Genomic DNA, 27157 nt, shown 5'->3' on the forward strand with positions numbered 1-27157 from the left:
AGTTGGGTAGAAAAAGGGGTAAAAAAATATATATATTCAAGCCAACTGTTGTGTCATCTGCAAACTTGATGATTGAGTTGGAGGCGTGCATGCCCACGTGGTCATGGGTGAACAGGGAGTACAGGAGGAGGCTGAGCACACACCCTTGTGGGGCCCCAGTGTTGAGGATGAGTGAAGTGGAGATGTTGTTTCCTACCTTCAACACCTGGGGGCGGCCCCTCAGGAAGTCCAGGACCCAATTGCACAGGGCGGGGTTGAGACCCAGGGCCTCAAGCTTAATAGTGAGCTTGGAGGGTATTATGGTGTTGAATGCTGAGCTATAGTCAATGAAACAGCATTCTTACATAGGTATTTCTCTTGTTCAGATGGGATAGGGCAGTGTGCAGTGTGATGGCGATTGCATCGTCTGTGGACCTATTGGGGCGGTAAGCAAATTGAAGTGGGTCTAGGGCAGGCCTGGGCAACTCCAGTCCTCGGGGGCCTGATTGGTGTCGCACTTTTTCCCCAGTCCCAGCAAACAAACCTGGCTCCAATAATCACCAAATCGTGATCTTGAGTTTAGAATGCAATTAGTTTAAATCAGGTGTGTTTGCTAGGGATGGGAGAAAAGTGTAACACCAATCAAGCCTCCGAGGACTGGAATTGCCCAGGCCTGGTCTAGGGTGACAGGAAAGTGGAGGTGATATGATCCTTAAAGCACTTCATGATGACAGAAGTGAGTGCTAGCCATTTAGTTCAGTTACCTTGCCATTCTTGGGTACAGGAACAAATGGTGGCCATCTTGAAGCATGTTGGGACAGCAAACTGGGATAGGGAGAGTTTTAATATCTCCGTAAACACACCAGCCAGCCGCCTTGTCTTACTCACTTCGGCCACGGAGATGGAGAGCCCACAGTCCTTGGTAGCGGGTCGCGTTGGTGGCACTGTATTATCCTCAAAGCGGGCAAAGAAGGTGTTTACTTTGTCTGGAAGCAAGACGTCGGTGTCCGTGACTTGGCTGGTTTTCCTTTTGTAGTCCCTGATTGTCTGTAGACCCTGCCACATACGTCTCATGTGTGACCCTTTGAATTACGACTCTTTTTCTCTATACTGACATTTTGCTTGTTTGATTGCCTTGCGGAGTGAATAACTACACTGTTTGTATTCGGCCATATTCCCAGTCACCTTTCCATGGTTAAATAAGGTGGTTAGCCCCCATTTATCCACGGTTTCTGGTTAGGGTAGGTTTTAATAGTCACAGTGGGTACAACATCTCCTATACACTTCCTTGTAAACTGACTCACCGAATCAGCGTATACGTCAATATTATTCTCTGAGGCTACCCAGAACATATCCCAGTTTGCTTGATCAAAACAATCTTGAAGCGTGGATTCCGATTGGTCAGACCAGCGTTGAATAGTCCTTAACACGGGTCCTTCTTGTTTGAGTTTCTACCTATAGGGAGGGAGAAGCAAAATGGAGTTGTGGTCAGATTTGCCGAAAGAAGGACAGGGGAGGGCCTTCTATGCATCGCAGAAGTTAGAGTAACAAATGTTCAGTGTTTTTCCAGTGCGAATGCTACAGTCGATATGCTGATATAATTTAGATAGCCTTGTTCTCAAATTTGCTTTGGAAAAATCCCCATCTACAATAAATGCAGCTCCAGGATATGTGGTTTCCAGTTTGCATAAAGTCCAGTGAAGTTCCTTTAGGGCCGTCGCGGTATCGGCTTGAGGGGGGATATACACGGCTGTGACAATAACCGAAGGGAATTCTCTTGGGAGATAATATGGTTAGCATTTGATTGTGAGGAATTCTAGGTCAGGTGAACAAAAGGACTTGAGTTCCTGTATGTTGTTACAATTACACCATGAGTCGTTAATCATGAAATCATTCTTATTCCTGGAGAGATGTTTATTCCTGTCGACGTGACGCACTGAGAATCCAGGTGAGTGTACCGGCTCCGACAGCGTATCTCGAGAGAGCCATGTTTCCGTGAAACAGAATATGTTATAATCCCTGACATCTCTCTGGGAAGCAACAAACAAACAACGTTTAGATCCTGCAAGGATCTTCGTTAGGTCATTTCACCCAGAAGTGTACCACATCCATATTTATAGACATATAGTACCAGCCAAAAGTTTGGACATATCTACTCATTCAAGGGTTTTTATTTATTATTACTATTTTCTACATTGTATAATAATAGTGAAGACATCACAACTATGAAATAACACATATGGTATCATGTAGTAACCAAAAAAGTGTTAAACAAATCAAAATATATTTAATATTTTGGATTCTTCAAAGTAGCGACCCTTTGCCTTGATGACAGTTTTGCACATTCTTGGCATTCTCTCAACCAGCTTCAACTGGAATACTTTTCCAACAGTTTTGAAGGAGTTCCCACATATGCTGAGCCCTTGATGGCTGCTTTTCCTTCACTCTGCTGTCCAACTCATCCCAAACCATCTCAACCGGGTTGAGTTTGGGTTATTGTGGAGGCCAGGTCATCTGATGCAGCACTCCATCACTATCCTCGGTCAAATAGCCCATACATAGCCTAAAGGTGTGTTTTGGGTCATTGTCCTGTCGAAAAACAAATGACAGTCCAACTAAACGCAAACCAGATGGGATGGCGTAGCGCTGCAGAATGCTGCGGTAGCCATGCTGGTTAAGTGTGCCTTGAATTCTAAATAAACTGCTAAATAAACTGCTCAAAAAAATAAAGGGAACACTAAAATAACACATCCTAGATCTGAATGAATGAAATAGTCTTATTAAATACTTTTTTCTTTACATAGTTGAATGTGCTGACAACAAAATCACACAGAAATTATCAATGGCAATCAAATTTATCAACCAATGGAGGTCTGGATTTGGAGTCACACTCAAAATTAAAGTGGAAAACCACACTACAGGCTGATCCAACTTTGATGTAATGTCCTTAAAGTCAAAATGAGGTTCAGTAGTGTGTGTGGCCTCCACGTGCCTGTATGACCTCCCTACAACGCCTGGGCATGCTCCTGATGAGGTGGCGGATGGTCTCCTGAGGGATCTCCTCCCAGACCTGGACGAAAGCATCCGCCAACTCCTGCAACGTGGCTGTGGCACGGTGTTGGGCTGTGGCATTGGTGGATGGCGCGAGACATGATATCCCAGATGTGCTCAATTGGATTCAGGTCTGGGGAACGGGCGGGCCAGTCCATAGCATCAATGCCTTCCTCTTGCAGGAACTGCTGACACACTCCAGCCACATGAGGTCTAGCATTGTCTTGCATTATGAGGAACCCAGGGCAAACCGCACCAGCATATGGTCTCACAAGGGGTCTGAGGATCTCATCTCGGTACCTAATAGTAGTCAGGCTACCTCTGGCGAGCACATGGAGGGCTGTGCGGCCCCCCAAAGAAATGCCACCCCACACCATGACTGACACACCGCCAAACCGGTCATGCTGGAGGATGTTGCAGGCAGCAGAACGTTCTCCACGGCGTCTCCAGACTGTCACGTCTGTCACGTGCTCATTGTGAACCTGCTTTCATCTGTGAAGAGCACAGGGCGCCAGTGGCGAATTTGCCAATCTTGTTGTTCTCTGGCAAATGCCAAACGTCTTGCACGGTGTTGGGCTGTAAGCACAACCCCCACCTGTGGATGTAGGGCCCTCATACCACCCTCATGGAGTCTGTTTCTGACCGTTTGAGCAGACACATGCACATTTGTGGCCTGCTGGAGGTCATTTTGCAGGGCTCTGTCAGTGCTCCTCCTGCTCCTCCTTGCACAAAGGCGGAGGTAGCGGTCCTGCTGCTGGATTGTTGCCCTCGTACGGCCTCCTCCACGTCTCCTGATGTACTGGCCTGTCTCCTGGTAGCGCCTCCATGCTCTGGACACTACGCTGACAGACACAGCAAACCTTCTTGCCACAGCTCGCATTGATGTCCCATCCTGGATGAGCTGCACTACCTGAGCCACTTGTGTGGGTTGTAGACTCTGTCTCATGCTACCACTAGAGTGAAAGCACCGCCAGCATTAAAAAGTGACCAAAACATCAGCCAGGAAGCATAGGAACTGAGAAGTGGTCTGGTCACCACCTGCAGAACCACTCCTTTATTGGGGGTGTCTTGCTAATTGCCTATCATTTCCACCTGTTGTCTATTCCATTTGCACAGCAGCATGTGAAATTTATTGTCAATCAGTTTTGCTTCCTAAGTGGACAGTTTGATTTCACAGAAGTGTGATTGACTTGGAGTTACATTGTGTTGTTTAAGTGTTCCCTTTATTTTTTTGAGCAGTGTATATTTTGATTTGTTTAACACTTTTTTGGTTCCCACAGAACATGATCACATGTATTGTTTCATACTTTTGATACCTTCACTGTCATTCTACAATGTAGAAAATAGTAAAAAATTAAGAAAAACCCAGGAATGAGTAGGTGTAGAATGATATAGTTTGTGTATAATGTATATATTTATGTTGTATTATCTTTGCTTTCCTCACAATCTTAAATAAGCATGCCCTAGATAAAGCCTGTGGTTCACTCCAGACCTGACTGCCCTTGACCAGCACAAAAACATCCTGTGGCGTACGGCATTAGCATCAAATAGCCCCCTCGATATGCAGCTTTTCATGGAAGTTAGGAACCAATATACACAGGCAGTTAGGAAAGCAAAGGCTAGCTTTTTCAAACAGAAATTTGCATCCTTTAGCACAAACTGGGACACTGTAAAGTCCATGGAGAATAAGAGCACCTCCTCCCAGCTGCCCACTGCACTGAGGCTAGGAAACACTGTCACATCCGATAAATCCACAATAATTGAGAATTTCAATAGGCATTTTTCTACAGCTGACCATGCTTTCCACCTGACCACACCTACCCTGGTCAACTTGCCCAAGCCCCCATTTCTCCTTCTCCCAAATCCAGATAGATGATGTTCTGAAAGAGCTGCAAAATCTGGACCCCTACAAATCAGCTGGGCTAGACAATCTGGACCATCTCTTTCTAAAATTATCCGCCGGAATTGTTGCAACCCCTATTACTAGCCTGTTCAACCTCTCTTTCATATCGTCTGAGATCCCCAAAGATTGGAAAGCTGCCGCAGCCATCCCCATCTTCAAAGGGGGAGACACTCAGACCCAAACTGTTATAGACCTATATCTATCCTGCCCTGCCTTTCTAAAATCTTCGAAAGCCAAGTTAACAAAGAGATCACCAACCATTTCGAATGCCACCGTACCTTCTCCACAATGCAATCTGGTTTCCGAGCTGGTCATGGGTGCATCTCAGCCATTTTCAAGGTCCTAAACGATATAACCGCCATTGATAAAAGGCAGTACTGTGCAGCCGTCTTCATCGACCTGGCCAAGGCTTTCAACTCTCTCAATCACCGCATTCTTAGCGGCAGACTCAATAGCCTTGGCTTCTCAATTGACTTCCTCGCCAGGTTCACCATCTACGTCTCAGATAGAGTTCAGTGTGTCAAATCGGAGGGCCTGTTGTCCGGACCTCTGGCAGTCCCTATGGGGGTGCCACAGGGTTCAATTCTCGGGCTGACTATTTTCTCTGTATATATCAATGATGTCACTCTTGCTGCTGGTGATTCTCTAATCCACCTCTTCGTAAACGACACCATTCTGTATACATCTGGCCCTTCTTTGGGCACCGTGCTAACAAACCTCCAAACGAGCTTCAATGCCATACAACACTCCTTCCGTGGACTCCAACTGCTTTTAAATGCTAGTAAAACTAAGTGCATGCTCTTCAACCAATTGCTGCCTGCACCCTCCTGCCCGACTAGCATCACTACTCTGGACGGTTCTTGAATATGTGTACAACTACAAATACCTAGGTGTCTGGTTAGACTGCAAACTCTCCTTCCAGACTCACATTAAGCATCTCCAATCCAGTTAAATCTAATATCGGCTTCCTATTTCGCAACAAAGCCTCCTTCACTCATGCCGCCAAACATACCCTCGTAAAACTGACTATCCTACCGATCCTTGACTTCGGCGATGTCTTTTACAAAATAGCCCCCAACACTCAGCAAACTGGATGTAGTCTATCACAGTGCCGTCCGTTTTATCACCAAAGCCCCATATACTACCCACCACTGTGACCTGTATGCTCTCGTTAGCTGGCCCTCACTACATATCTGTCGCCAAACCCACTGGCTCCAGGTCATCTATAAGTCTTTGCTAGGTAAAACTTTGCCTTATCTCAGCTCACTGGTCACCATTGCAACACCCACCCATAGCACGCGCTCCAGCAGGTATATTGCACTGGTCATCCCCAAAGCCAACGGTTCTTTTGGCCGCCTTTCCTTACAGTTCTCTGCTGCCAATGACTGGAACGAATTGCAAAAATCTCTAAAGCTTGAGTCATATCTACCTCTCAAACCTTAAGCATCAGCTGTCAGAGCAGCTTACCGATCACTGTACCTGTAGACAGCCAATCTGTAAATAGCATACCCGACTACCTCATCCCCATATTATTACTTACCCTCTTGCTCTTTTGTACCCCAGTATCTCTACTTGCACATCATCATCTGCACATCTATCACTCCAGTATTAATGCTAAATTGTAATTATTTTCGCCTCAAGGGCCTATTTGTTACCTACCTCCCTACTCTTCTACACTTGCACACACTGTACATAGATCTTCCTATTTTTCTTTTCTTTTGTGTTATTGACTGAGCATTTGTTTATGTGTAACTCTGTGTTGTTTTTGTCGCACTGCTTTGCTTTATCTTGGCCAGGTCGCAGTTGTAAATGAGAACTTGTTCTCAACTGGCCTACCTGGTTTTAAATAAAGGTGAAATATATATTTTTTAAATGGTCCACACACCCACACTGTCATGAAGAAGGCTTTGGCACGAGCCCTCAAATCCTCAAAGTTCTACAGCTGCACCGTTGAGAGCATTTTGACTGGCTGCATTATTGCTTGGTATGGCAAACGCACCGCCCTCGATCACATGGCACTACAGAGGGTGGTGCGGACAGCCCAGTACATCACTGGGGCCGAGCTCCCTGCCATCCAGGACAAAGCAAAAGCAGACGAGACCCCTAACTCAGTCTCCTTAAATACTGCAACACTCCAGTTGACAACTTCAAATCACCAGCCCAGTTGTTGATGAGCCGCAGACTTCGCTCATTCCTTCCCAGCACCAACCAGCATTTGCAACCTGAGGTTGTCAGCTACAAGGAAATGCATGAAAAATATGTACAGAGACAACAACAACAAAAGCGATACTACGACAGGTCAGCTAGACCACTGCCACCACTGCCACCACCATCAACGGAGAGTCAGTTAGAATCCAGGATCATGGCCTCTGGAAGCCAGCAGTTGTCATCCAGCCAGCTGACACTGAAAGTTCATATCACGTCCGCACCGCAGAAGGAGCGGTGTACCGTCGCAATCGTCGTCACCTACTGAACATAAAAGAACAACACACTGACAAGATGAACTGTTTCCCTGAAAGAGAACGTGATGGTCTAAACACACACACAACATACTTACCTGCAACACCACAAGAACTGTTGACTGACACAGAAGCATTTTCAGCTTCATATCACACAAGGTCAGGAAGAGAGGTCAAGCCTAGAGCTGTCATAGACCTGTGAAATGCCAAATGGTGTAGGCAGATCCCTGCCCTAAAAGAGATCCAGAATAAAAATGTGTTATTGAAATGCTTTGGTATTGTACTTGTTTGAATTGTTGAGATGTCATTGCTACAGTGAAAAGCTGAGTTGCTGAGAAATCTTTGTTCTAACAGTATGTTGAATCATTGTTTCAAAGTCTTATGTTGGTGCAGTATAAATGGTTACTTACCTTGAGTTGGGCAGAGCATGTATTCAAAACAAACGCTTTTGAATACCAGTCTCAACATCAACAGTGAAGAGGCGACTCCGGGATGCTGGCCTTCTAGGCAGAGTTGCAAAGAAAAAGCCATATCTCAGACTGGCCAATAAGAAGAAAAGATTAAGATGGGCAAAAGAACACAGACACTGGACAGAGAAACTGCCTGGAAGGCCAGCATCCTGGAGTCGTCTCTTCACTGTTGACGTTGAGACTGGTGTTTTGCAGGTACTATTTAATGAAGCTGTCAGTTGAGGACTTGTGAGGCGTCTGATTCTAAAAATAGACACTAATGTACTCGTCCTCTTGCTCAGTTGTGCACCGGGGCCTCCCACTCCTCTTTCTATTCTGGTTAGAGACAGTTTGCACTGTTCTGTGAAGATAGTAGTACACAGCGTTGTACGAGATCTTCAGTTTCTTAGCAATTTCTCGCATGGAATTGCCTTCATTTCTCGGAACAAGAATAGACTGACGAGTTTCAAAAGAAAGTTCTTTGTTTCTGGCTATTTTGAGTCTAATCAAACCCACAAATGCTGATGCTCCAGATACTCAACTTGTCTAAAGAAGGCCAGTTTTATTGCTTCTTTAATCAGACAACAGTTTTCAGCTGTGCTAACATAATTGCAAAAGCTTTTTCTAATGATCAATTAGCCTTTTAAAATGATCAACTTGGATTAGCTAACACAACGGGCCATTGGAAGGAGGGATGGTTGCTGATAATGGGCCTCTGTACGCCTATTTAGATATTCCACAATGTTCAAGGGATGTACATTCAGTCCATAGTAGCCAATAACAACATAATTTGATGGACAATGTTCATAGGCAGGTGCAATCATGTCTAATGAGGTTACAAGGTAAAACTGGAAGTCGGGCACATTATCCGCTTAATGACAGTGGGGCTAGTTAGTGACAATTGTGTGAACCTTTATGCAGAGCTGCACATGCACAGCCTAATATGACATACAACACAAACTTCAGTGACCCGTTTTAGCTCATGAGCACTACAACTGGCTACTACTGGCTGAAATTATGGAAAAACTACACAGAGCCTTTCAAAGTGAGTTCATAGAGTATTTAGACTGTGTTTCCTCTCAATGTCCCAAGGCAAGACCTTTACTATTGGAAATATTAACAGACACAATCCATCAGACATCAGATTGCAATAGTGCTATTATTAGCTACTAGTATCTCCATTGTTTCAGCTTTTTCTGTTTGTTATTTTTTCTGTCTTTAGTTCTGTCTGCCTTTTGTCCACTTCCTCATGCATCATGCATCACCCTCCCTCTCTCCTGCTACCTTCCGTTCTTCTCTTTGTCTTCTCTCTTTTATGTCGCTCTTCGTATCCAGACCCGGCGCAAGAACGAAGCAAGAACGAATCAGTTGGACGGCCTTGGATTTTTTTTAAGGGATCTCCTATGTGTGCAGGTGCTTGCACATTCACATTTTTTTTAAATGATTGTAAAGACAATAAGCAGCTAGTGAGTTTCAAGTTTGGGGAAGCTTACAATTTATCTTACCATTTCTACCCATCTGCGTGACAGTTGTACTTTTAATGGAACGGTTTCATTTCAATACTAATGTTTTCCTTTCTCAAAATCATTGTCACGTGGTTAATCATATCAAGTAAAATGATAAAAATCAAATTCAACTATGGTGAGAGCACTAGCCTCTGCCACATGGATGGATACATTGATACACTATGATCCATTAATGGCTAGAGAGCAAAGAACTCAGAGATATACGAGTAAGCCTATAACTTCCATCATCAACTAAGTAAAACTAATAGACTTAAAGCCGACATAAAAACAGTAGACAATATCCTGATGAAAAGTCTAGTTCTTTCAAACACATGAATCTCTCTACTCTGCCTGTCTGCTTCCCTTTCTATCTGTCATGACTTGAGCTATTGCAACATTGTATCAAATAATCATTTGATCCACCTGGAAACTGTCACTAGCGAACTTGCAACATTGTATCAATAGCTTATTCTGGGCCCTCAGAGTTTCCTGCACCAGTGAGCTTGGGACAGAAATCTGTTTTTTAAGAGGTTTCCACTGGATATATGGGATCATCAGATCGTGATATTTTGCTGTTTCACACCGTGGCTTGGTGATTGGGAGTGTTGGAAAGATTTTTAAAATACTGAGGAACTATCATTTGCAAAACATACTTCATCGACTTGTGTGAGGCAAAGAAAGTTAAGAGTTAAGACCAGTGGCAACCCATCATTCATGGCAAAAAAATATATAAATATATACACTGCATTCGTAAAGTATTCAGACCCCTTGACTTTTCCAACATATAGTTATGTTAGTCTTATTTTAAAAATGTATTCCATTTTTTTAAACTCATCAATCTACACACAATACCTCATAATGACAAAGCAAAAGCATTTTAAGACATTTCTTGCAGATTTCTTAAAAATAAAAATAGAAATACCTTATTTACATAAGTATTCAGGCCCTTTGCTGTGAGACTTGAAATTGAGCTCAGATGCATCTTGCTTCCTTGAGATGTTTCTACAACATGATTGGAGTCCACCTGTGGTAAATTCAATTGATTGGACATGATTTGGAAAGGCGCACACCTGTCTATATTAGGTCCCACAGTTGACAGTGCATTTCAGAGCAAAAACCAAGCCATGAGGTCGAAGGAATCATCCGTAGAGCTCAGAGACAGGATTGTGTCGAGGCACAGATCTGGGGAAGGGTACCAACAAATGCCTGCAGCATTGAAGGTCTCCAAGAACACAGTGGCCTCCATCGTTCTTAAATGGAAGAAGTTTGGAACCACCAAGACTCTTCCAAGAGCTAGCCGCCCAGCCAAACTGAAGGGCCATAATCAGGGAGGAAATAAGATTCTCTGGTCTGATGAAACCAAGATTGAACTCTTTTTGGCCTGAACCTGGCACCATCTCTACAGTGAAGCATGGTGGTGGCAGCATCATGCTGTGGGGATATTTTTCAGCGGCAGGGACTGGGAGGATCGAGGGAACGATGAACAGAGCAAAGTACAGAAAGATCCTTGATGAAAACCTGCTCCAGAGTGCTCAGTACCTCAGACTGGGGCGAAGGCTGAACCTTCCAACAGGACAACGACACTAAGCACACAGCCAAGACAATGCAGTAGGGGCTTCGGGACAAGTCTCTGAATGTCCTTGAGGGGCCCAGCCAGAGCCCGGACTTGAACCCGATTGAACATCTCTGGAGAGACCTGAAAATAGCTGTACAGCGACGCTCCCTATCCAACCTGACAGAGCTTGAGAGGGAAGAATAGGGGAAACTCCACAAATACAGTTGTGCCAAGCTTGTAGTTTCATACCCAAGAAAACTTGAGGCTGTAATCGCTGCCAAAAGGGCTTCAACAAACTGCTGATTGGTTCCAGGTTTAGCAGTGTGGCAAATTTGCCTGAGCAGACAGTGTTGAAATATACTTTTTATGAGAAAATGTTCAATAATTGAAGGTGCCAACAGGTGTTATAGTCATCATAAGAATGTTTTACTGTCAAATATAAAATATCAGCTCCTCCCACAACCGGGATCGATCAAGTTCACATTTTTTGGGCTTTGGCCCACCACCTAGTGCGCGTTGCCAGACTGGTCTTAAAGGTTTGACGTAACATAGCAAATGCAAATCCTCGGACACTCAAATTTGTAGGATATGTATGGTATGGTTACATAAGATAAAAGGTTACTTAAAGCAAAAATGAAAGGTGGGTGGGCGGTTGGAGGTTGGTTGGTGTGGATGGTAGGTGTATGTTTTATGTGTAATGTATGTAATGTGTACACCTAACCAATTTTGTTCGCGTTATTTGTAACTTATTTTGTGCATAATGTTTCTGCCACCGTATCATACAGCAAAAAAGAGCTTCTGGATATCAGGACAGCGATTACTCACCTCGGAATAGACAAAGATTTTTTCTTCAACAAGCAGGACGCAAAGGATGTACTTCAGATACCCGACAAGGCCAAAATCCCCATCATTGGCAAGAGAAAGGCACGCAGGTATAGACACGCAGGGCAGGATGCCTTGTAAGGATCTGCCGTTGGCGAGTGGGAAATCTGCCCTTACCATCAGTATTACTTGCCAACGTACAATCATTGGACAATAAATTAGATGAGGTACGATCACTAATATCCTACCAACGGGACAACAAAAAGTAATATCTTATGTTTCACCGAATCGTGGCTGAATGACGACATGGATAACAGTCAGCTGGCGGGATATAGGCTGCACCAATATAGGCTGCACCGGTCTGTGTATATTTGTAAACAGCTGGTGCACAAAATCTAAGGAAGTCTCTAGATTTTGCTCGCCAGAAAAAGAGTATCTCATGATAAGCTGTAGACCAGACTATTTGCCAAGAGAGTTTTCATCTATATTTTTCATGGCTGTTTATTTACCACCACAGACAGATCCTGGCACTAAGACCGCACTCAGTCAGCTGTATAAGGAAATAAGCAAACAGGAAACAGCTCACCGAGAGGCAGCACTCCTAGTGGCCGGGGACTTTAATGCAGGGAAACTTAAGGGAGGTTGGCTGTGAGTGTGGGAGGTCAAACTGAGCAGAGGCTAGTGCTCTCGCATTAGTTGAATTTAACTTTTCAATTTATATCATTTTAATGACATTTTTTATGACTAACTGATTTTGAGAAACAAAAACGTTATTATTGAAATGAAACTGTTTCACAAAAATGTGCATATAAAAATAATCATAACTGGTTCGCAGATCGGTCGAAATGGTAGGATAAATTGTAACCCACTCAGCACGTGACGTCCAGGGACGACGTATTTTCGTCTATATTAGATCTGTCATGGACTTATTTTGTCCAAAATTGTCTTCCCAAAAACTGGGCTGTATTTAGTCCGTCCGTTTTGGTCCAAATATAACCGAAGGTCAGTTTGTGCTCATTGAAATGCATGACATACACGAACACAATTATTACATATAGTATACATTTGATACTTTTTTTGATATACACAATATAATAAAATATTGTTGATTGATTTAACATTTATTTTTTTCGAATAGCTGGTTAGATGTTCTGATATAGACAGAATGACTGAAAATTACCTCTAATTTCAAATCACTAGTTTACAATTTCACAACAGAATTGATTACAATTTCTAACTGTCATGCCTCAACTGGGAGAGGCAGAACGAGCAAGTCATGCACCTGACATTTGTTCCTCTAGACGTAACACAAGCGGCAACATTTCTGAAAACTTTTGTAATTTGATTAATTATCAGTTTCTGTACATGTCGCAAAATATTTTTTTCTCTAGGCTAACGTTAGCAACTCTGCCTGGATGCTTGCATGCTAGCTAACACTAACTTAGTTGCTAGCTAGATAGTACAAGGCGGGAAAGCAGGGCTAACAGATTTGATGGTTGTACTAACTGTTAGCTAGCTTAGTGTATTGGTCTAGCTAACTACGGTTAGCTATGTTTTCTGGTAACGGGTGTGGAGTCATTGTTTTTTGACAGGAACATTAGCTAGCTAGAGTCTAACATCGATGTTACTCTCTGGGTACCTGCAAATGCTAGCTAGCTAGTAAGGCATGAAGCTGGTTGGTTTGCTAACTAACTGTAGTATGGGTTAACTAACATTAACTAGCTAAGAACGTTAGCTCACAGGAGAGAGGGTGTTAATATGTTACAAATAAGACAGGAGAATGAGTGCAAAATGCATTGACCAAAATTAACTAGTGAAGAAGCCTGTCAAAATATAATTCAAACTTGCTCTCACTATATTTATTACTACAGTATGTTTACTATTTACTTTTATGAACTTTTTTTCAGAAAATGAAAGAGTGAAGATTATAATTATATATCCACAACTGATCAAGACCAAAGCTGTATCCCATTAATAATGCCAGTAAGTGGATTGTTCCACGAAATGTGTGCCTTTTGATACTCTCTGATATTGTATGTATAAATGATGGGTTTTGATGTGCATCTAATAACATTGCATGTATGATTTACTGTATGTGTCGTGCTTAAATGTTTGTTGCAGGACTATCCAGAAGTTCCCCTGGGCAGTTCCAAAAAAGGCAGAAAAGCTGGTCTTGTTCTCCCTCTACCCCAGCCCAGGATGAATTTAATGGGGACACGTCTAGACAGGGTAAGATAAACTGAAGAGTCAGTGGGAAATGTCAAACCTTTCACAGGGTAGCATTGATGGGATTTTCATTATTGTATCAGGCATCTCTGCCTGTTAGGATCATTATTTATACGGTACATATGCATTTTCCTATCCAAATCCTTGCTTTTAAGTTGTCCTGATCACACCCAAATTGGGTTTTTATTTGTGTTTCAGGGCAACCCAGGGATTCACCTGGCCATTCTAGATGCTGTCCTTTCCCATCTCACTTCAAACACAGTGGGTCAAGAGTACAGCTTGCCAGACAAGTCCAGAAATCTTAATCAGCTAACCGGTCAAGTCCTTTAGGAAGGTTTATTAATTGGTTTTGAATGTTGCAGAATAATCCAGGCCTTCTCCTAGCCAGTCCCACCTCCAGAGCAGAGAGCACAGACGTTCTACATATCCATCCTGTTACTCTACCAGACAAGGTGAGGGCAGTTATGTAATAACTAAAGAGCACACACAGACAACATGCACACAACGGGGACACGTTCGCTCATCAGTGCTAGTTTCCTTACAATGAGCAGAAATTATACACATCATGTTCAGTCTTGATAACTGAAGATTAAAACTATCCTTAAAATATGTGTTGTAGTGTGTAGGTTTACAAAAATCAGGTACTATTTATTTTTGCTGTTTACCTCTGGGTTGACACTGAGTTTGCTTTGGATTTTGCAGATTCATCCAGGGCTTCTACTTGCCAGTCCCAACGGAGCCAAGAGCATCGCAGCTCTCACCCTCCCATTCCCTCCACTAGACCAGAGTTGTTTCCCATGAATAATGCCAGTAAGTGGATTGTTCCACGAAATGTGTGCCTTTTTGATTCTCTCTGATATTTTATGTATAAATGATGCACTAATTCAAAAGGCACCTATTTTGTGGAATGACTCAAAATTGACTACAACATTGAAACTTGTGTTGAAGATAAACAATGAATCCATTAGAATACACAACATTATGGAAACATTGAACTATATGTATTATTGCAAGTAAAATGTCACTTTTATTTGCAGTCACAATCTTGTCTGTCAGGATCCTCTTGCGTGTGACAACCCCATAATTCTACAGTGTCAACAAAATGTTCTCCTTTCAGAACTTCAGAAGTGTGTCCTAACTAAATTGGAGATATTGGAGGAGGTGAAACGTGTTGGGAGAGCAGAGCCCCAAGACTCTTTGAGTTCCATGTCAAGAGGATGGAGATGGAGCAAGACTTTGACCAACTAGAGAAGCAGCTCCAAGGTGTGGATGCACAGAATCTGATGGTGAAAGTGAAATTTATTTTGTAGATTTGTAAGCATTTTTCACACAAGCGATACAAAAAGTGATGCCCGTAGAATTTTTTTTTTAAAGTACTCATACTGAGACAGTGGTTACTGCATAACTTCTGGTGTTTCAAACAAAGTCTCTTGACACAGATTGCAAGGTTAAGCAAAATTGGTGTTAAGGACACAAAGGACTGTGCCAACAAGGTCATGGTATGTCATATCTTCAGAATGGATCCAATAAGAAAGTCATTTTAAAGGTATTGTTAGTGATACAAACTGTCTGCAACAAAGACAGTAAATCCAGCCTTATCTCCTCAGCAGTTTGAAAGTGTTCAATTCACAAAGTACATCCTATGTGTGCTTGACTTTCAGGCTCTTTACCAATGGCCTGATGTCCTTGTTCAACTTCAATGGCCATCACGCAAGCGAGGATTAGGAAACACAACTGTGTACTCTGTTGTCAACAGTACCTACAAACATGTCATTATTCTGTAGTATATTTTGTATTAATAACTGGGTGGTTTGAGCCCTGAAAGCTGATTGGCTAACGGCCATGGTATATTTAAGCAATAATACATGAGAGCCCATGTGTTATGATGACATTTTTATCATGGCTGAGTGTCATAGCCATAAAAGCAAAGTCCTCTGGGTTTTGTGGTACCGTAACCACACAATACATGGTTAACAGTCTGTATCCAGGCACCCTGAGTTGCGTTGTGCATAAGAAAAGCCTTTACTACACCTTCCCATTGCTTAAAGGATCACTAAGGTTGCGCAATCAAAATGACCTGCTCTGTCTGTTTTAATAGGCTAGATTATTATTTTGTCTTCTAAAACAATTATTCATTTGCATGGTGGTAATTTGTGTAGTTGTCACGTTCTGACCTTAGTTCTTTTGTTATTGTCTTTGTTTAGTATGGTCAGGGCGTGAGTTGGGTGGGTTGTCTATGTTCCTTTTTCTATGATTTGGGATTTCTGTGTTTGGCCTGGTATGGTTCTCAATTAGAGGCAGCTGTCTATCGTTGTCCCTGATTGAGAACCATACTTAGGTAGCCTGGTTTCACTTTTGAGTTATTTTCTGTGTTAATGTTTGTGACACACGGGACTGTTTCGTTTGTTTCACTTTGTTATTTTGTATTTTGTAGTGTTCAGTTTTACATATTAAAATGGACACTTACCACGCTGCAAATTGGTCCGATCTCTCTTACTCCTCATCAGAAGAAGAGGACGAGCGTTACAGTGGTCCCTTTTTGAGAATAATGGTTTTAGGAGCTTGGCAATTTTGAATGAGGTGATCATGTGACCTTAATGGCCTTTTAACCTATTGACGCGCAAGTTCTAAAAATGTATAACGGTCTGCCCAGCGTGGCATTTCCTCAATCATTTTTTTTTATTTTGCAATGCTGTAGCCCTAATAAATGCTTTACCATTTTTTTTTCTTTGATGGAGCAGACTCTAGTATGTCATTATGTTGGTTTTGTTTAGCTTTCTGGCCTGTTATCAATTAGGCCTTATTATTACTTAATTTCATCACACAGCCTACTAGTCCTGCATTTAAATGCAGTCAAGCATTCTCTTGAATAATTAGCCTAGAGTTTTACAATGGCCTAAATAATAATAATAAAGGCTTTATAATTTTTTCATTAGTACAGATCAACTCTCTGGTACACCTATAATTTATTTTGTGTTGTTTACGCTGTAAACGCGCTGGTTCCATCCTCTTTCTATGAGCTCAAGTCAAATGTCTTCCGTACATCTGACATTGCCTTTGTCTCCTGAGCATCCAGTCAGTTAAACATCTCCCTCATTTCAAGTTGAATTTTTTACTTGCGATCTCTGCATACTGACAAATATATTAGGCTACAGTGTTCAGAGTTTACCAATGAATGTGATTATAATAGTCTATTAGGGAGGCGTGAGAGAGACAAATTGCGCCATACAAACAGGGCCTTGTCTTTTCTACACTGCGTGCAAGTTTGAGCCCGGCCCTAATCAATTGTCAGCCCCTCAGAAGGACAACTTATAAACACATTTATCCACTTCTAAATTATTACTGCACAACACAAAATAGCCACCATTGGTTAGTGATAAACCGGTGGTTTGAGCCCTGAATGCTGATTTAAGTGCCGTGGGGAACCTGTAAGACGCTCAATATCCATTAGTCTTTTCTATAACTTACTGTGTTGATTATAGTGTTACAACTGCAGTCAAGAAATGGAACAGCAAGGCCACTGACCATGATGTTCGGAGAGCTGTGGCAGACCACCTCAAACATGCTCCTGGTAGAGCCAGGGGTGGTGGCTTCCACGTCACCACCACACAGGACCTTTGCTAATACAGCGAAATATATCTATACTTTTGATGGATAATTATTCAGTGTATATAATTCATTATATTCATTTGAACTTAACTGTATTTTGTCTGTTATCACTGTACTAGATAGTATTCTTTGAATGTTTTGTGCAAATACTGGACTAATGTAACGAGTAGTGTGATTGTTAATTTTAAAAAAAAATACAAACCATTTTTTGGTTACTGCGTCCACGTGTATAGGCTACAAGTACATTGAGATTATGACATTTGAAAGTAGTCAAAACAACGACCTGAAAATGACGACTTTTCAACTTTCAACCATAACAGGCTGTAGAAGGACGTATTTTTATAGGTGTCTTTTCAACGACACAAAAGTTGTCTTTTATACAGTGAGGCAAAAAAGTATTTAGTCAGCCACCAATTGTGCAACTTCTCCCACTTAAAAAGATGAGAGAGGCCTGTAATTTTCATCATAGGTACACTTCAACTATGACAGACAAAATGAGAAAAAAAACCTGAAAATCACATTGTAGGATTTTTAATGAATTTATTTGCAAATTATGGTGGAAAATAAGTATTTGGTCAATAACAAAAGTTTATCTCAGTACGTTGTTATATACCCTTTGTTGGCAATGACAGAGGTCAAACGTTTTCTGTAAGTCTTCACAAGGTTTTCACACACTGTTGCTGGTATTTTGGCCCATTCCTCCATGCAGATCTCCTCTAGAGCAGTGATATTTTGGGGCTGTTGCTTGGCAACAAGGACTTTCAACTCCCTCCAAAGATTTTCTATGGGGTTGAGATCTGGAGACTGGCTAAGCCACTCTTTGGATGCAACTCAGCATTCTTTGTCCTCCAAACATGACGAGTTGAGTTTTTACCAAAAAGTTATATTTTGGTTTCATCTGACCATATGACATTCTCCTAATCTTCTTCTGGATCATCCAAATGCTCTCTAGCAAACTTCAGACGGGCCTGGACATGTACTGGCTTAAGCAGGGGGACACGTCTGGCACTGCAGGATTTGAGTCCCTGGCGGTGTAGTGTGTTACTGATGGTAGGCTTTGTTACTTTGGTTCCAGCTCTCTGCAGGTCATTCACTAGGTCCCCCCCGTGTGGTTCTGGGTTTTTTGCTCACCGTTCTTGTGATAATTTTGACCCCACGGGGTGAGATCTTGCATGGAGCCCCAGATCGAGGGAGATTATCAGTGGTCTTGTATGTCTTCCCTTTCCTAATAATTGCTCCCACAGTTGATTTCTTCAAACCAAGCTGCCTACCTATTGCAGATTCAGTCTTCCCAGCCTGGTGCAGGTCTACAATTTTGTTTCTGGTGTCCTTTGACAGGGGTCCTTTTTATACTGATAACAAGTTCAAACAGGTGCCATTAATACAGGTAACGAGTGGAGGACAGAGGAGCCTCTTAAAGAAGAAGTTACAGGTCTGTGAGAGCCAGAAATCTTGCTTGTTTGTATGTGACCAAATACTTAATTTCCACCATAACTTGCAAATAAATTCATTAAAAATCCTACAATGTGATTTTCTGGATTTTTTTTTCTAAATTTGTCTGTCAAAGTTGAACTGTACCTATGATAAAAATGACAGGCCTCTCTCATCTTTTTAAGTGGGAGAACTTGCACAATTGGTGGCTGACTAAATATTTTTTTGCCCCACTGTAATTATATATATTTTTACCCCTTTTTCTCCCTAATTTCATGGTATCCAATTGGTAGTTACAGTCTTGTTTCATCGCTGCAACTCCCGTACGAACTCGAGAGAGGCGAGGGTCGAGAGCCGTGCTTCCTCCGAAACAACCAAACCAAGCCGCACTGCTTCTTGACACAATGGCCACTTAACCTGGAAGCCAGCCGCACCAATGTGTCGAAGGAAACACTGTTCACCTGGTGACCGTGGCAGCGTGCACTGCCACAGGAGTCACTAGTGCGCAATGGGACAAGGACATCCCTGCTGGCCCTCCCCTAACCCGGGCGACGCTGGGCCAATTGTGCGCCGCCCCATGGGTCTCCCGGCTGCGACAGAGCCTGGACTCGAATCCAGAATCTAGTGGCAGAGCTAGCACTGCGATGCGGTGTCTTAGACCACCGCGGCACCGGAAGGCCCTTTTTCAATGTCTTTTTAACGACAGTTTGCTGGGTGGGAAGCTTCCCCAAACCTGAAACTCACACGCCACGTATGGTGTTTAATATAACACTCATACATAAAAATAAATTAAGTGTGGAAATCAAATGCCTGTCCAACTATCTGGCGCCAGCCCTGGTGAGGCTTGACTCACATTCATATCACTTGTTCACTTGACTAGCTCAGCATTCTCCTTAGTGGGTGAAGTGTCGGGCGGTGAAGGTGAAGAGAAACATTTTATGTGTTTGTTGCACTCACTGGTAGTGATTCTGTTGATATTTTCTAAAACATTTCAAAGAAAGGTCCTCTTGCAGTGACTGTGGTATGTTATTGGATTTCCCCGCTAAATGACTGAAATGTGAAAATGGGAACCTAATCATACAGAAACCAAAGATCCAGAAACCACAGATCCTCAAATTTGGAGGCATAGCGAGGTCACACCACTTCCCATTTCATGCAATGCCCTAGCCTAGACACCCCCCCCGACCCCCCGCTGACTTCCTCCAATTCTCATGAAGGAGCCGTGTGGGAGGAGGACACATGCAGAGAGAAAGAGAGAGAGTAAGACAGGGGACAATAAAGCCTGAGCATCACAGGGGAAACTTATTGTGTGTATTTGTCCGACAAAAGGTAACCCCTGAGACTGGAGAACACAAGGTCGTTGTTGGAATATCAGTGGAAGGTCTGAGTAGCATCCTGTGTTGTCAGCAGTAAGAGAGATCCACCCACAGACAGGCAGACAGAGATACTCGACCATCCAACAGGACAGGAGCCGTGTCCTCTCATCACACAGCCAGGAGGTAGAGACCTCCACCACTTTTCCCCTCAGAGAATCTCTGTCCTGCTTGCTGAAGGTTAGTCTGTATCAGACTACTTAAACAAATATATAGGAACTGCCTTTCTATTTGTATAGAAGCTACTGGAGATAATAGTTTGTGGAGATATGTCTATGTGTACTACTCCACATAACTTTGCTGTACATATGAAAGAGGTATGCAGGTGCTAATTGTTACATAGCTAAATGCAAAAAGGAATGTGTTAATTGTTCCCTTGTATGTTAACATTACACACAGACACGGTGCAGAATGTTTTATCTTTGTTTCACAGAGTTTTACTCATCTATAGCCCCATTTATACCCGGTGCTAACATGCCCCTTTTGTCCTGATCTTGTCTTCATTCTGTTTGTGCCCATGATTAAAATACACATTGTGATCTGATTTTCATCACATTTTCCTAACCACCTCCGGAGCTAGGTCAGGCACACATTGTATCTGGATATGAATCAAGTGTAAACACGTCTGGATGGTCAAACCATTTAAATCATCATTATACCGGCATCTAAAATCATTGACCGGTAGCACTATTGACTTATGGCATGAGTAATTTTCTTAAAATAAATAAATTCCTATTATTTTGAAAGAAAATCTGTATACAGGGAGACATCAGCCAATCTGGTCACAATGCGGACACATTGAACGGATGAGACAAAGATTTTAATACAATGTGTAGACGTGACAAGCCTTGATCAGAAAGTGATTGGATCATAGAATTATGAAATAGAATACTAGAATGGACATGAACCTTCTTATGATGGGATAAAGGACAGACATTTTGGTCAGGGAGTTGATCAAACATGGTTTTGCCAGTAAGACGGGGGACAATAAAGCCTAAGCATTAAAGAATATATCTGCACTGTCTGTTTGTTAGCTAGCTAGCTAGCCAGACAACTTCAGAGGAAATATTCAAATTAACTGCCAATATGCCATCATTCCATTCAAACAATGCATTCAACCCACAGCCATACACTGGCTGAAATCAGTTGATGATAGGACTTAGATAAGTTGTAAATGCAACAGATACTGATGTTGTATCATATAATAGCTCTCACAGCTTCCCAAGAAAACAAAAAGGTGGACGTTTATGGCCTGTATACATATATTTTAGAGGCTATTTATACAGAAAATGTGTATAAAACCCATATGAACTGTATTTGTAATTATATTACTATTTTATGCCTCTACTGCCATTAACTCCAATTAGACTGGTTTGGATTTGTCCCTGACCAATACAGCTGCCATTTTCACCACATTCTGTAACTTTGAGGGTTTATGACATATCCCCTTTAGTAATTTAATAGGATCTCTAAGGACTGGATCATATTGTTCAGATCATGAAACACATTTTGATGCAAGGTGTAAAATAGGCTTCTGTGTGGGCTGAATAACTTGGCTGAATCATTCTTACTAAGCCTATTGTTTTAAGTTTTATGTATTTTAAAAAACAAACACAAAAAACGAGTAGGATTCAGCAGTTTATAAGTTCATACTTGGGTGAAGTTGTACAAATGCTACAGAATGTAAAAATGTTCTACCTTGATTTGGTTTTCTTTGACCACCATCCATATTTACAGCTATTGACTTTCTCTGCACTAAAGGGGCACATCTGTAACCAAATTCTAGTGACACCATTTTACGAGACTGTATGTACGTTGAAATCAACACTGTCTCTCTCAGGCATGGCCGGCAACTGGATCACTGGCCCATCCAATCAGACAACAGACTTCGGCAGCGTGTTCACTCACCAGGTACAGCGCTGATGATGTCGTAACATAAGGCACCTGTGCCTTTATGTTTATACCACACAAGAATGCAATGAAATTATTTAGATATTGAAAATGAAAATATTTTATAATACCCTAAGCCTATCATTATATGCTCTCTCATAATAATCTCCCAATGATCCTGACTAAATACTGACAATAATACCAGTTATAATATCAGATTAAAAGTTAAACATAGAAACAGCATATTATAAGACTCATTATAAGACATTACAGGCTGTTACCCACCCCCAGTCCTATCCACCCCAAGTCAAAATGATCTTGGCTTTACATGTCAGTCTACACTGACAAGTGGGCTTTGCTAATCATCATGACACAAATTTGTCAGCTAGGTGGATGCCTTAATCTAATGTAAGGCCAAAGAAAGTGTTCAATATTGTGAAATGTAGGGTGGCAGGGTAGAGGTATGTGGTTGATTACCTCCCACTAGTTAAAAACGGATTGAATTAACATTGTTTCCACATAATTTAAAACCCCAAAATCTATGTGATTAAGTTCAATCAATGAAGAAAACTGATTGGATTTTAAAAAGTCATCAACGTAAGGGCATTTCATTTTTTTTTTCTCACCAAACTTTTAACCTAAATGGTGACATCTTTTGTTGATTTCATGTTGAATTCACGTTAGTTGAAAACTCAACCAATGTAAATCAAAACTAGAAGTTGAACTGATGTCTGATCTCTTTTTGTTTTCTTTTCTCATATCTGCGATGAGGCTCTGGCTCAAAGAATACAGCTATAGGTTTAAAAAACAAACATTATGTGCAAGAAAACTATATGAATGACTGATAGCTACATGTACACTAAAATGTTTGTACTGTATAGGCATGCATACACTCTTAGAGAACCCATCTAGAACCTAAAATTGTTATTTGGCTGTCCTCATAGGAGAACACTATAAAGGACCATTTTTGCTTCTGAGTAGAACCCTTTTTGGTTCTATATTATACAGTGCCTTGCAAAAGTTTTCACCCCCTCAGCGTTTTTTGTTGCATTACAACCTGTAATTCAAATGGATTTTTATTTGGATTTCATGTAATGGACATACACAAAATAGTCCAAATTGGTGAAGTGAAATTAAAAAAATGTACGGAAAAGAGGTACGTGCATATGTATTCACCCCCTTTGCTATGAAGCCACTAAATAAGATCTGGTGCAACCAATTACCTTCAGAAGTCACATAATTAGTTAAATAAAGTCCACCTGTGTGCAATCTAAGTGTCACATGATCTCAGTATATATACACCTGTTCTGAAAGGCACCAGAGTCTGCAACACCACTAAGCAAGGGGCACCACCAAGCAAGCAGCACCATGAAGACCAAGGAGCTCTCCAAACAGGTCAGGGACAAAGTTGTGGAGAAGTAAATGAGGGGAAAAAATTGAAAGAATATGGCACCACAACAAACCTGCCAAGAGAGGGCTGCCCATCAAAACTCACAGACCAGGCAAGGAGGGCATTAACCAGAGAGGCAACAAAGAGACCAAAGATAACCCTGAAGGAGCTGCAAAGCTCCACAGCGGAGAATGGAGTATCTGTCCATAGGACCACTTTAAGCTGTACACTCCACAGAGCTGGGTTTTATGGAAGAGTGGCCAGAAAAAAAGCCATTGCTTAAAGAAAAAAATAAGCAAACATGTTTGGTGTTCGCCAAAGGCATGTGGGAGACGCCCCAAACATATTGGAAGAAAGTACTCTTGTCAGATGAGACTAAAATAGAGCTTTTTGGCCATAAAGGAAAATGCTATGTCTGGCACAAACCCAACACCTCGCATCACCCTGAGAACACCATGAACACCAACACAGTGAAGCATGGTGGTGGCAGCATCATGCTGTGGGGATGTTTTTCATCAGCAGGAACTGGGAAACTGGTCAGAATTGAAAAAATTATGGATGGCACTAAATACAGGGAAATTCTTGAGGGACACCTGTTTCAGTCTTCCAGAGATTTGAGACCGGGGCGGAGGTTCACCTTCCAGCAGGACAATGACCCTAAGCATACTGCTAAAGTAACACTCAAGTGGTTTAAGGGGAAACATTTAAATGTATTGGAATGGCCTAGTCAAAGCCCAGACCTCAATCCAATTGAGAATCTGTGGTATGACTTAAAGATTGTTGTACACCAGCGGAACCCATCCAACTTGAAGGAGCTGGAGCAGTTTTGCTATGAAGAATGGGCACAAATCCCAGTGGCTAGATGTGCCAAGCTTATAGAGACATATCCCAAGAGACATGCAGCTGTAATTGCTGCAAAAGGTGGCCCTACAAAGTATTGACTTTGAGGGGGTGAATAATTATGCATGCTCAAGTTAAAATCTTATTTCTTGTTTGTTTCACAATAAAAAATATTTTTAATCTTCAAAGTGGTAGGCATGTTGTGTAAATCAAATGATACTAACCCCCCAAAAATCCATTTTAATTCCAGGTTGTAAGGCAACACAATAGGAAAAATGCCAAGGGGGGTGAATACTTTCTTAAGGCACTGTACATGGAACCCAAAAGTGTTCTACCTGGAACTCAAAAGGGTTCTCCGATGGGGACAGCAGAATAACCCTATTGAAACCCTTTTTTTCTAAGGGTGGATAGGTGCAGGACACTTACACTGATGCTGAGACATAGCAAATGCTTCTTCAACAAATGTGTTTGCGTTATCCTATTTTTATGTATCAACCACCTCTATTCGTATTCTCCAGCCAGACTCTCATCCTGCTTCTCCCCACCAGGTGCTCCCAGTTCTCTACGTGCTGATCGGCGGCGTGGGATTGGCTCTCAACAGCTTGGCTGCCTGGATCTTCTTCCGGGTGCCCAGCGACTCAGGCATGGTGGTCTACTTAAAAAACATGGTAGTGGCCGACCTGCTGATGCTGCTCACCTTTCCCTGGCGCGTGGCCAGCGAGCTCGGCCTGGGCGGCTGGCAGATCCGCGTGGCCGTGTGCCGCTACAGCGCTGTGCTCTTCTACTCCTCCATGTATGTGGGCATAATCTTAATGGGCCTCATCAGCCTGGAGCGCTACGTCAAGGTTGTAAGACACTCGTCTTCCTGCACACACCCCCTGCAGCGAGTGGGGTTCACCCGGGTCCTGGCCCTGCTGACGTGGAGCCTGCTGCTGCTTTCCGTACTCCCCAATGTCATGCTGACTAGCAAGCCTGCGGATGAGGAGAGCTCCAGGCACTGTGTGCAGCTAAAGACCCCCCTGGGTCAGCAGTGGCACAAGGTGTCCTCGTATTTCGGTGTGGCCCTGTTCTGGGCCACCGTACTGGTTCTAGCCTTCTGCTACTCTTCCATTGCCCACCACTTCTACAAGTCGTACCGCCGTGTTCGCCAGGACGACAGCGGGGTGTACAGCAAGTCCAACTGCAGTATCTTCAGCCTCCTGGCCGTGTTCTTCATCTGTTTCGTGCCCTACCACATCTGCCGCGTGACCTACACCCAAAGCCAGTTACCCGGCTCCGGCTTCAGCTGGCACAGCCGTTATATGCTGTTCCAGGCGAAGGAGGTCACCCTCTTCCTGTCAGCACTCAACGTGTGCCTGGACCCCGTCATCTACTTCTTGATGTGCACTAAGTTCCGCGAGTCACTACTGAAGAAACTGCCCAGAGGCAGGGGAGGGCCAAAGAGATGTTCCCTTACCACAGAACAGACTGTTAGTAATATGTGATGAGAAGAGGAAAGGAGAGAGAACAGGTGAGTTGAAAGAAGAAGCATATGTGGAAAAATAGTAAACCATCAAAAGGCAAGAATTCTAATACTTGATACAGTATGTGTTAATATATTGCAGGAAGTTCGACTGACCCTTTTGTAATGAACTCCGCTGAAGGCATGTCTGCACTGCATTAGAAATGATAACAGACATTTGTCTCTAGAAAACACCTTTACAGTATTAAAAATGCTTACATTCCATTGCTATTGATGCCATAGGATAAGACATGGGTTAAGACATTTTTTTTGCTTTAAATCATGTCAATGTTGTTTTGAGGTTTGATTTAATAAAAATATTTTTTTGCTTTAATCATGTCAGTGTTGTATTCAGTATCGTTCACACATTCTTAAGCCTTAGCCCCACCCATCTCTTTAAAGATTCACATTTGAGGCCATGTCGTAAACGCATGCTATATCAAATCAAATCTAAGTTTATTTGTCACATGCACAGGATACAGAAGGTGTAAATGGTACGGTGAAGTGGTTACTTGCATGTCACGGACACCAACGTCTTGCTTCCAGACAAACTAAATACCTTCTTTGCTCGCTTTGAGGATAATACAGTGCCACATGCTTCAAGATGGCCACCATTGTTCCTGTACCCAAGAAGGCAAAGGTAACTGAACTTAATGACTATCGCCCCGTGGCACTCACTTCTGTCATTGAGAAGTGCTTTGAGAGGCTAGTCAAGGATCATATCACCTCCACCTTACCCACTTCAATTTGCTTACTGCCGCAATAGGTCCATAACACTGCCCTATCCCACCTGGACAAGAGGAATACCCTATGTAAGAATGCTGTTCATTGACTATAGCTCAGCATTCAACACCATAGTAACCTCCAAGCTCATCATGAAGCTAGAGGCCCTGGGTCTCAACCCCGCCCTGTGCAATTGGGTCCTGGACTTCCTGACAGGCCGCCCCCAGGTGGTGAAGTTAGGAAACAACATCTCCACTTCGCTGATCCTCAACACTGGAGCCCCACAAGGGTGCGTGCTCAGCCCCCTTCTGTACTCTCTGTTCACCCATGACTGTGTGGCCATGCACGCCTCCAACTCAATCATCAAGTTTGAGTTGGAGTAGTAGGCTTGATTACCAACAAAGATGAGACAGCCTCCAAGAGGAGTTGAGGGCACTCGGAGTGTGGTGTA

At 42.6% G+C, this 27157-nt stretch overlaps 1 protein-coding gene and 1 long non-coding RNA gene across 6 annotated transcripts; both read left to right on the forward strand.

Moving 5' to 3' along the window:
* Window positions 1-8510: 8510 nt before the first annotated feature.
* On the forward strand, window positions 8511-16841 carry LOC112265029. Of its 4 annotated transcripts, XR_006078638.1 has the most exons (8): window positions 12347-12725; window positions 13631-13706; window positions 13845-13952; window positions 14148-14210; window positions 14312-14401; window positions 14652-14759; window positions 15067-15495; window positions 15611-16841. It is a non-coding gene; the product is annotated as an uncharacterized LOC112265029 (long non-coding RNA). The 4 variants fall into 4 exon arrangements; XR_002955715.2 differs by lacking the exon at window positions 12347-12725 and adding an exon at window positions 8511-9254 and having other exon boundaries at window positions 15067-16841; XR_002955714.2 differs by having other exon boundaries at window positions 12351-12725; window positions 15067-16841.
* A 3412-nt stretch (window positions 16842-20253) lies between these two features.
* Window positions 20254-26311, forward strand: LOC112265030 (P2Y purinoceptor 14). Of its 2 annotated transcripts, XM_042295798.1 has the most exons (4): window positions 20254-20542; window positions 22203-22273; window positions 25031-25992; window positions 26087-26311. In XM_042295798.1, the coding sequence occupies exons 2-3, from the start codon at window positions 22205-22207 to the stop codon at window positions 25964-25966; spliced, it is 1005 nt and encodes a 334-aa protein (XP_042151732.1). In that variant the 5' UTR covers window positions 20254-20542; window positions 22203-22204; the 3' UTR covers window positions 25967-25992; window positions 26087-26311. The 2 variants fall into 2 exon arrangements, with proteins under 2 accessions (XP_042151732.1, XP_024297791.1); XM_024442023.2 differs by having other exon boundaries at window positions 25031-26311.
* The last annotated feature ends 846 nt before the right edge of the window (window positions 26312-27157 follow it).

The sequence above is a fragment of the Oncorhynchus tshawytscha genome, linkage group LG13, assembly GCF_018296145.1.
Source record: "Oncorhynchus tshawytscha isolate Ot180627B linkage group LG13, Otsh_v2.0, whole genome shotgun sequence".
NCBI classification, from domain to species: Eukaryota; Metazoa; Chordata; class Actinopteri; order Salmoniformes; family Salmonidae; genus Oncorhynchus; species Oncorhynchus tshawytscha.